This window comes from Phragmites australis, chromosome 5 (genome assembly GCF_958298935.1).
Source record: "Phragmites australis chromosome 5, lpPhrAust1.1, whole genome shotgun sequence".
Classification (NCBI taxonomy): domain Eukaryota; kingdom Viridiplantae; phylum Streptophyta; class Magnoliopsida; order Poales; family Poaceae; genus Phragmites; species Phragmites australis.
In genome coordinates this window covers 29,290,925-29,302,380 of record NC_084925.1, presented here as the reverse complement: position 1 = coordinate 29,302,380, position 11,456 = coordinate 29,290,925, and the positions used below count along the sequence as shown (strand labels likewise).

The 11,456-nt window shown below is 42.9% G+C and overlaps 1 protein-coding gene across 1 annotated transcript; it reads left to right on the top strand.

The window, feature by feature from the left end:
- Positions 1-549: 549 nt before the first annotated feature.
- Positions 550-2,212, top strand: LOC133917929 (uncharacterized). The gene is made up of 2 exons (XM_062361741.1): positions 550-887; positions 1,833-2,212. The coding sequence occupies exons 1-2, from the start codon at positions 758-760 to the stop codon at positions 1,958-1,960; spliced, it is 258 nt and encodes an 85-aa protein (XP_062217725.1). The 5' UTR covers positions 550-757; the 3' UTR covers positions 1,961-2,212.
- The last annotated feature ends 9,244 nt before the right edge of the window (positions 2,213-11,456 follow it).

The window sequence follows — 11,456 nt, the reverse complement described above, 5'->3', positions numbered from 1 at the left end:
CCCATCTTAATTTTTAAAGATTTGACTTCTAGAAATAAATCTGTATCTTTTGAGAATTGATTCTTAGGGGTTTTAACAGTATATATATAAAACAACATCTCCCATTATAAACATAAATAAAAAAATAGACAATCTTTCTCATACATTATACCTTTCTTTTATAATCGTTATTTCGTAGAATCACTAAACTACTCTCAGTCAGTTTCTCAACATTTATGAGCTCCCAGACTGGAGTGAAGCCCCGTCGCGGTAGCGCGACCGCACGCCATGACACCACCCATTGACCCGCTACCGGCGCACAAGCGCAAATCCCACCCACCCCCTGCCGCGGCCGCCTTTGCGCGCGTCGCGTCGCGTCGCGTCGCAGACGGGGAGCTACGTTGCACGCGAGACCTTTGGTCCGGTGCGTGACGCGTGACATGCGCGGGAATTCGTTGGTCCGCGGCGGCGGCTCACGCGCAGCTCGTTTCCAACGGATCTGCCGATAGCTTCCGCGCGCCCAAGCAACCGAGGTCCTTCGTTGCCCTGTCAGTTTCTTCGCTTCAGCTTGCGTGCCAGGTCTACGCTACGCCCTGCTCCTCTCGAGCCTACAAAAGCACGGGCTCGCACCTCAAGCCTGCTCACAGCTCACGGGAAGCGCGCAGCCGGGCTACTAGCAGCAGCAGCTTACCTGAGCAGAGGACAAGAAGCAGGGTCGGTCCAGGTCCAGTCGAGTTGGTGAGGAGCAAGAGTTGAGGGCAGGAGCTAATCATCTGCGATGGCGTCCATGATGGGAGGAGACTTCGTGGAGGCGTACGTGCTCAAGAACACCTACAAGGAGAAGGTGCGGCGCATGGAGGCGAAGAGCAAGAACGGTGGTGCCGGCTCCGGGGCATGGGCGGACCTACCATGATGCATGGGTATTCAATTGAATACCCAACTTTTTTAAAAAAAATTAAGTATATAGCACATATACTACGTATATATATCTTTGCTGCTTCAATTCATCAGACCACTCAGCAAATTGTAAACTAATTGTTTTAGTAAACTAATAAAAGTGATTTCACTAATTTTGGGGTGTTATGGATTAGTTATGAATTAATCTATCTGCAACACATTTACTCAATCCTGCATGTTACAATAACTATTTCAAGATTTCATGTATTTTTACAAGATAGAGGATCATGTAAGAAGACTAAAAAATTTTGTTTCATAATTTTTGGATTAGTAAATAATTAACTATGCATTTAACTTGAATTAATAAATGAGTTGTTCGTTTTTCTTTTTTTTCAAACTTACTCTCCATGTAATATGATGTAAAGGATATTATTTTTGAAAACAAATTTCACAAAAGGTCTTATAATTGTCTCTAGTTTTTTTTTAGAATTTTTTGTGATTTTTTTAAATTTTTTAAATTTTTGGACGTGTTTTTGCAACAAAATCAAACCTTTGGGGGTTTTTTTTTTTGCAACAAAATAATTTTTGGAGGGGAAAATTAAAATCCAAGTGACTTTAGGGGGGTTTGCATTTTTCCCTAACTGAAAAGAGCCCATATAGCAACAAATATTAGGTATTTATGATCTTTATGTTATGACTGCCCAGTTCGGCAATCAGCAATTGAGCGTGAATTTTTTGTGCAAGTTAAGGATAGTGACATCATTAAACGCTTCCAAGCCATAAAGGAACACAAAGTTAAATTTAATTTTCTTTAAATGCTTTGTAATTTCTTTTAATTAGTTGAAACTTCTCTACTATGAACAATTTATACTTTAAAATTTACGCTACTATGGACTTCTCGTATTTTGGATTGAACATTTTTTTTAATACTGAATACCCAATCGCTAAATCCTGAGTCCGCCACTGCTCCGGGGAGAAGAAGGCTGCGGCCAGCAGCAGGGGAGGAGGGGTGTTTGGGCTGAGGAAGAAGAAGGTGCACCCCAAAGCGGCCGCATCGAGTGAGTCCAGTGGAGCTTCTTCGTGATTCAGCTCCGAAATGGAAGTATGGCTTGCTGCAGCCTGCTAGGATTATATAACCTTGTTCTTTCTTTCTTTGACGATCGAGTGTGTAATTCGCTCGATGTCATGCTATTTCATTTGTTGCTCTATGTGGTTACGCTAACTGACAGAAAAATTGTATAGAAAATTCGTCCTGAATTAAGGGCTTTCTGTCCATTTTGATCCTTACAGTCACAACTATTTTCAAGCTTTGCAGTGCAGCAAATTATAACTTCTCGCCTATGTGTGTCTGGTTTTTTCTTCATTTGGACAAAACCTACTGTTCATTTCAGCTAGACTATTGTTTCGATCTTCTGGCATGTGATGATTAAACATTGTTTTCCCGTAACGTGGAAACTAAGTAAACTTAATTTCGTGGTGATTAAGCTTTGTTGGCCCGAGTGGACTGAAATGGGTCGGTTTTTGTCTTACTCAACGGGCTATTCCTGAGGAGCCAGCTAGTTACAACTCCTCGTAATCATCTTCGTATATTTTCTTAACACACATGCACGTAATTTTTCTCAAGCAAATCCAATGTTACATGGGTGTTAAAATCCGACTCAAATTCAAATGTCCGATTCGGTAATAAAATTTGGACACGTAAAATACAACTTATAATCCAATATGAATATCAGAATCCAACCTAGATTCAGAATGTTTGATTAAAAAAATTTGGATACAAATATCCTGAGCAAATCTATAAAATACACGGCTAATTCTCAATTGGATTGAGTCGACCTGGATTACTCTGATCATAGCGGATCTAGAATAAACAAATAGCACTACAATGTGCGAAACAGGCATATTAGTTACAGAATTCTGCGGGGGATATGCCGGCGTCTCTTGTTTTGCAGGATTCACAGGTTGATCAGCCTGTGGAGGAGGTGCAGCCCCTGCTGCAGGCGCCTCCCATGTTGACTGCGTCATCAATGGAGAAGGAGCCGGTTCAGAAGTGCATGATGTCTGCTTTGCCTTCGTGTACTGCAGAGGGCTCATGCCTTGGGCGCAAAACTTCGGCCCTCTTCGCGCCCAGGGTCAAGATGTGGCCTCAAGCGGAGGGGCAGGCTCTGCAGATGGCTCTGACCCACAACGGCGCGCTACCAAAGAGTTCAAAGGTGCAGGGGGCTGCGCCGGTCCAAAATGTGCCGCAATCCATAGTTGCTATGGAATCGGTCCAGAAGTCAACTCCGATTCTTCGCCGAAGCAGCCGTGCCAATACGGTCTTATCTCCAGACGGAATCGCCGCGGCGGACGAAGATATCACAGCCAAGGCCATGAGACGGGCGGCTGCTCGCAACTTGGATCCCCCTTTGAAGGAAAGCTCAGCTAGTGCTCACTGTGGCACTAATCCAAGTATGCTGCAACCGTCTTCCATTTTTTCTATTGCTTCTCTACTGAATGCTGCTTTTACTTCCATTTTGGGTAATTTAGGCTTGTCACTGGGTAGTAATAGAAATGAAATTAGCCTATCAATCAATGCTTTAAAACATATATAAGTAGATAGATTGCAGATGACACCTTTGTGCAAAAAGTCGAGTAATCGGCCAAAGAATGTTTCCACAAAAGAAATAAATCCTTTTGTTAGAAGTGATGGCGAGTGCACTGAACCTGACGGTGACCTACTCGCTCATTTGATTAAAGATGTTTTCGAGGTTGATTGGGATGAGGCGGAGCTAGGCACAAAAATATGTGACCTTTTTGGCTACTGCTAGAAATCTAAATCATCCTCTAAGAAAAAAGGGCGAAAGACCTAGAAAAATGACAAAAAAATTCAACAAAAATGTTTCCCAATGAAAGGCATCTTCTGAAATAGCAGAGGTCTCTCCGACTTGGCTAAAATTCGGTATGTTGCAGATGCTATTAAGGGATATAATTTGGACTTTGTGGCCTTATTAGAAACAGGGAGGCGCGATATGTCAAAAAAGAATCAGGCCCGCCTTTCAGGCGGTGCAGATTTTGTTTGGCATTGTCTCCCTCCTCGCGGCAGGTCAGGAGGCATTCTTCTCGGGATTAATTCCTCCTCGTTAGATTTGTCTGTGATTGCGGAAGGGGAATTTTTTGTTAAATTCCATCTAAGCAATAAGATAGACAAATTCAAATGGATTCTCATGGCAGTCTACGGACCAGCGTAGGATGACTTCAAATCCAGCTTCCTTGCGGAGTTAGTGCGTGCTTGCCAGCAGAACCACCTCCCTACCCTGATTGGCGGGGATTTCAATATCATAAGGAATAGCAGTGAGAAAAATAACAACATATATAATGACCGTTGGCCTTTCCTGTTCAACACTGTTATTGATAGCTTTGATCTCAGAGAAATTGAGTTAACAAGTCATCATTTCACTTGGGCAAACTCCCTTCCTAATCTAACTTTTGAAAAGTTAGATAGAGTTCTTATGACTACGGAATGTGAGTCTAAGTATCCGTTGGTCGGTGTACACGTTCTGGATAGAGGTGTTTCGGACCATACCTCTGTTGCTTGACATGGGAACAGCGTCCTTCCCAGGGAACCGGAGACAGTTCAAATTAGAACTTAGCTGGTTTACTCGGGACGATTTCCATGACCGTGTGGTCGAAATATGGAATAAGCCGGTAAAAGGTCGTAACCACACCCAATGATGGAATAACAAGATGAGCGCCTTGCGCAGACACCTTCTGGGTTGGGCGGCCCATTCTAGTGGGACTTACAAGCAAGAAAAGTCCAACCTTCAGTCCATCGTTAATGATTTGGATATTGCTGCCGAGCAGACTTTGAGAGAGAGCAGTTAGCTCAATCTAGAGATCGGCTAGCCAGACTTCTTCGTGAAGAAGAAATCAGATTGTACCAACATGCGAAAGTGTCGGATGCCCTGCTAGGTGATAATAATACTAAGTACTTTCAGATGGTTGCCAACGGCAAACATAGGAAGAAATGAATCTACTGCCTAGAGCAAGATGAAGGCAAACTCGAAGGAGAGACGGCCCTAATGGGCTATATTACCAATTATTATAAAACCCTTTTTGGGCCGTCTGAAGACAATTCTTTCTCGCTGGATGAATCCAGGAATGAGGACATCCCTCAGGTCTCTCAGGTTGAGAATGATTTCCTTACGACTCCTTTTTCGGAGAAGGAAGTTCGGGATGCAGTGTTCAGCATGGAACACAATAAAGCTCTCGGCCCGGATGGGTTTCCGGCAGAATTTTACCAGAGATTCTGGGATGTCATCAGGTTTGACTTGATGAATTTATTTCACGAATTATATGTGGGTGAACTGCCGTTGTTTAGCCTCAATTTCGAGGTTATAACGTTGTTACCGAAAATCAATGAAGCAAATCGGATCCAACAATACAGACCTATCTGTTTGCTGAATGTCAGTTTCAAGATTTTCACAAAGGTAACCACAAACCGGATTAATTCCGTTGCAGATCGAGTAGTTAGCACAACTCAAACTGCGTTCACGCAAGGACGAAATATCCTAGAGGGTGTCGTCGTTTTACATGAAACAATACATGAACTTCACAAAAAGAAATTGAGAGAAGTAGTTTTTAAGGTAGATTTTGAGAAGGCTTATGACAAGGTCAAATGGCCCTTTCTCCTTCAAACTTTACGAATGAAAGGCTTCTCATCCAAATGGATCACTTGGATTGAGACTTTGATTTCGAGAGGAAGTGTAGCAATTAAAGTGAATGATGACATCGGGCCTTATTTTCAAACGAAAAAAGGTCTCTGACAAGGTGATCCCCTTTCCCCTATTTTATTCAACATTGTAGCTGGCATGCTTGCTATCCTTATCAAAAGGGCCAAAGCAGATGGCCAAATTAATGGAGTGGTGCCTTATCTTATAGATGATGGTATATCTATCTTACAATATACCGGTGATACAATTCTTTTTATGGATCATGATCTCGAAAAAGCTCGTAATATGAGGCTTTTGCTTTGTGCGTTTGAGCTTTTATCGGGCCTTAAGATCAATTTCCATAAGAATGAGTTGTTTTGTTTTGGTGAGACCCATTCCATGTCCGAACAGTACACCGAACTTTTCGGTGTTGGGACTGGTGACCTCCCTCTGCTATATTTAGGCATTCCTATTCACTATAGAAAACTGAGGAATGCAGATTGGAAAGGGGTCGAGGAAAGATTGGAAAAGAGACTCAGTAGTTGGAAAGGAAAGCATCTTTCAACTGGTGGGAGACTAACATTGATAAATTCAGTGTTCAGTAGTCTTCCCATGTATATGATGTCTTTCTTTTCTTTATCGCGAGGGGTGCTAAAAAAACTTGACTACTTTCGATCTAGATTTTATTGGCAAAATGACGGTCAAAAGAAAAAAATACCGCCTTGCTAAATGGAACATTTGGTGCCAACCCAGAAACCAAGGAGGTCTGGGGATTCAGGATCTAGATACTAAAAATATTGCTTTACTTAGCAAATGGCTCTTTAAGTTGCTCACGTCTGATGGAATGTGGCAACAACTGATTCACAATAAATACCTAGGATCTAAACCCCTATCGCAGGTCCAGTGGAAAACCGGGGATTCTCATTTCTGGGCTAGTCTTATAAAGGTGAAGCGGGATTTTCTACGCTTCGGAACCTTCAACATCAAAGATGACTCGTAGATCAGATTTTGGGAAGATCTTTGGTTGGGAAACTCACCTCTGCGAGAACAATATCCATGCCTTTACAATATTGTAAGGAACAAACAGGATACTGTAGCAGAAGTACTTCAAACTTTCCCTCCAAATATTTCTTTTAGAAGGGACCTAATAGGGCAAAAATTAGTAGTGTGGGATGCTTTACTTCCTCAAATCGCTAATATCGTGCTTACTCATGTGCAAGATGAGTTCCGCTAGAACTTAACCCCGAGTGGGATGTTCTCGATGAAATCTCATTATCTTGCCTTAGAGCATAGTGATGTTCCCAATATTAACAAACAACTGTGGAAACTGAAGGTGCCTCTCAAAGTTAGAATCTTCCTTTGGTACTTACGATAAGGTGTTGTCCTCACAAAAGACAATCTGGCTAAGCGGAATTGGTAAGGTAGTACGAGATGCTATTTTTGTTACCAAGAAGAGACTATTAAACATCTTTTTTTGGACTGCCGTCTTGCCCGTGCCGTTTGGTCTATTATACAAGCGGCTTCAGGACTCTTTCGACCCCGTTGCGTATCACATATGTTTGGTACCTAGTTACGTGGTATTAGGAAGGACTTGAAACTGAAAGTCCTGCTAGGGGCGGCAGCTGTATGCTGGTCACTTTGGTTATGCAAGAATGATATGATTTTTGATAAAAGAAGTATTTAATCTCCTTTGTAGGTTATCTACCTTTGTACCCACTGGCTCCGTACCTGGGCTATTTTGCAGAAGCCAGACTCTCGGGATACGGTTACGGTGGCTTGTCAGCAATTGGAGAGGGTGGTCAAGGATTGTTTTACCCAGGTGTATGGGTGGCGACCTAGATGGACAATCGGAGCGTCATAGCATTTCCTGTCTTCATTGGTTTTATGCCTTTTGTCTTTTCTTTTTTGGCTGTGTGCATCTTTTGCAGAGGCCGGAAGAGTTCTCAGAGCTATTGTATCACCTAGATGTAATTTTCTGAGATCAATAAAATCTTCCTTTATCGAAAAAAATATTAGTTACAGAAACCATATAGTGTTACGTCATTGTCAGAGTCAATCTGTTATATCAGCAAAACACACACACTCTCTCAACGGATGATATCAGCAAAACTATCTTTAAGACCATTGAAAATGGCTTTCTTTCATGAGTCATGTTCTTTTTACGAAGAGATTCTCGTTTTCTTCAACACTTTAACTATTTTCCTTCACCATTTTTTAGAAGGAATTCTCTCTCCCATTTCCTTCATCCGGGATTCTCCACTCTCTTTTTCCTTTAGAGAATCCCTTGCTATTAGAGATGAGAGAAAATAAAAAAATATAGGAACAGGAAGAAAAATCAGAATTAGAAAAGGAACAGAATGAAGGGAATATAGTTGTTCCTACCATCAGAATCCAAGTACTTGTTATTACTCGTCACAAGTACATGCATGTTTTTAAGCTCTGCTTAAGGGAGCTTTGTTCCTACCATCATACAAGTTTCCCCCCTTCGCATAAGGTAGCTTGCCATTGCATGTCGAAGCATTTACTCTTCGCATACTTGCATTATGTATGTGTCGTGCTATTTATTCTTGCTAGTCACCAAAGTGGCTATTTTTTGTGTGCTTGCATTGCATGCGTGCCGAAGCACTTACTCTGCTGATAAACCCTTCGTTTAAGGGTATCTATTGCATCACATGCATTTACTAACCCTTCTCTTGAGGAACTTCAATCCTCATTTGCACATTATAACACAATAAATCCTTATACGTCAAAATAATTACTCTTCGCACGCTTGTGTTACATCCATGCATCAAAGCACCTATTTTTAACCTTCGTGTATACATATGCATGTTCTACCCTCCTCATGAGGGAGTAGTTCTAACTCATATGCAACTTTCTACCCTTCGTTTTAGGGGCTATACTAATTGTATGCAGGTCCCAAGCCTTTGCTTGAGGGAATTCATTCCTCGTACGCATGTACTTATCCCTTGCAAAAGGGAGTACTTACTCTCCAATATGACGAGGAATACTTTAGTGTTATGTATTCTTGTACCGAAGAATACTGCCATGCATGCACTGAAGTACTTGCTCCTCACATGCATGCCGAAGCGTCTCAATTCTGCATACATAAAATGCATCATTGCACCGAAGCATTTATGTCTCATACATCGCATTTACGTGCTAAAGTGTTTATTTTTCGCGCACGTGCATAAATGCATGCTTCACACATATATATGTTCTGCACGTGTAAATGACATTGTTACTCATTTGCGTGTTGCGATGAAGCACATACTCTCCATATTTAGGCTTCACATAATTGTCAAAGTCCTTATCTTTTGTTCGCTTGCATTATTTATATGCATCGAAGCACCTATTCTTTGTGTATGCAGGTGTCTTACTTTCTGTGTGAGGGAATGTTTATTCCCCATACGTAGGTTTTAACCTTCGCATGAGAAAGTTTTTATTGCTCATTTGCAGGAATTTATTATCTTCACAGGATGGGGCTTATCCCTCATATACCGAAGGTTTTATCCTTCGCTACCGCGTTTATTCTTATGCTAAAGTGTTTGCTCTTTGATTGCACCCTGAGTGCATCTATTTCACACATGCATAGAAGACAGGGGCTAAAAGTGCTTGCCCTCGCACGAAGACAATTCACACCTTTGGATCACAGAAGACGGGGGCTAAGAGTGTCTACCCCCGCACCGAAGGCAATTCACACCTTAGGATCATAGAAGATGGGGGCTAAGAGTGCCTACCCCACACCGAAGGCAATTCACACCTTCAGATCACAGAAGACGGGGGCTAAGAGTACCTGCCCCCACACCGAAGTCAAAACAGATCTTTAGAAAGAAAAAGTCAAAGTGTTGCTCAACCTTACATAGGCAATGCACCTTTGTAGCAAAGAGTCGAGGTGTTGCTCGTCCTCGCCAGAGGTAATGAACCTTTGTAGAAAGAAGAAGTCAAAGTGTCAAATACTTGCACTTCCATTAATTGCATTGCATGAATACATCAAATTTACTATTCTCCATATGCATGTGTCAAAGCCTTTTACTTTCTGCACACATGTATTATATCAATGTGTTGAAGTATTTATTCTTCATGTGCATACACCGAAACATAAATCGGTTATAATGTGCCTTTTGTCTCCAAAAAGGATGCGAAGCACCTATTATCCTACAGGACAGGAAGTCAAAGTGTTGTTGGTCCTTAGGTAAAGGCAATGCACCAATCTACTTAACAAATGGACAAAGGCCCATCAAAGAGGACTGAGGTGCCACTCAGCTTCAGGTAAAGACAACACTCCACTTGGACCTCAGACGTAAGTCTTAAAGACACGTCCCTTTGCACTCAGTGGAGCTGAAGGTCCCTTCGTACACGGTACATTGCCGACCACCCTTCGTCGACAATGGCTACTCCTTCGGCATCAACTTAGGATGGAGTCATCATCGTCTTCGACTTTGACATCGACTCAAGATGGAGTCGTTGTCTCCTTTGGCTCCAGCATCGGCATCGACTTAGAGGTAGTCATTCCTCGCCTTCAGCTTTGACATCGACCCAGAGAGGGTCATCGTCGCCTTCGTTGTCGATGTTGGCCCAAAGAGAGTCATCATTGCCTTTGGCTTCATCTACAACTTCGCCTTCATCGACTTCGACATCGACCAGAGGGGCTTCGACCGTGAAGACTTCTCCTTTGTCGCCTTGCTGTCGCCAGAGGGGCTTCAACCACAACGATTTCGCCTTTGTCGACTTTGACATTGGTAGAGGGGCTTTAGCGGTGACACCTTTGCTTTCGTCGACCACTACTACGTTGATAGAGAGGCTTCGGCCACGACGGCTTTGCCTTTGTTGACTTCAATGTCAATAGAGGAGTTTCAGCCATGACGCTTTGCTTTTGTCGACCATTACTACGTCGACAAAGAGGCTTCGACTACGATGGCTTCGTCTTCGTTGACTTGGACATCGATAGAGGGGATTCGGCTACGACACCTTCACCTTTGTCGACCATGACTACATCGACAAAGGAGTTTCAGCCACGATGGTTTCACCTTCATCGGTTTTGACATCAATGGAGGGGCATCGGTCACGATGGCTTCATCCTTCGTCGATTAGGACGTCGATAGAGGGGCTTCAGCCCTGACAACCTAGCCTTCATCAAACTTGACCACGTCAACTACTCGAATGCAGATGTCGACCACTGCACCGTCCGCGATGACATCGCCCACGGTGAATTCCACTACGTCAATCATGTGGCATCCTTCACTCATGAACATCGGTTAAGAGGGGCTACAGAGGGCACCCGGGTTAAAACCCTATCCTGGGTCTCAAGAGTTTGGCCGGTGCACGTGAGCGGAGACATGAAGATATCATAGACTTTGACAAGCTACGACAGCTGCCTTCAACCTCTTGAGACATTAAATATGGTTTGACTGGTTAGGTGAGTATTTGTCCTTGACCCAAGAACTGGTCACTGGAGCCCTGTCTTGGTCGCAAGGTAAGGCCGTGGTCTTGAGGGTATTGGCCCACCGGTTGACATGTGACAGCGTGGAGCCTTTCATGTGGAGCACCCTTTACCTATTACACCGACAATCTTCTTAATGCATCTTTGATTAGGGCGCTAAACTAAAATTGGTTAGGTGCCAGGTTGGTTTGCGCTATATTAAGCAGGGGCAGTCGTGCCACTAGCGCCTAATTGCATCATTTAGGGTTAGCAATGGCCCCCAACATACCCTTCTCCAAATGCCATCATATCGCGTGGGGGCTTCCTAGAACCATTTTATCACGTGTCTACGCAGACTAAGAGGGAATGATATCACCAAATTCAGGTTTCTAATCCCTAATTCTACTTTTATTAGTGATGTATTCACGTGATTAGATAATTTACTACTCTTATAATTTACTGCTCTTAAT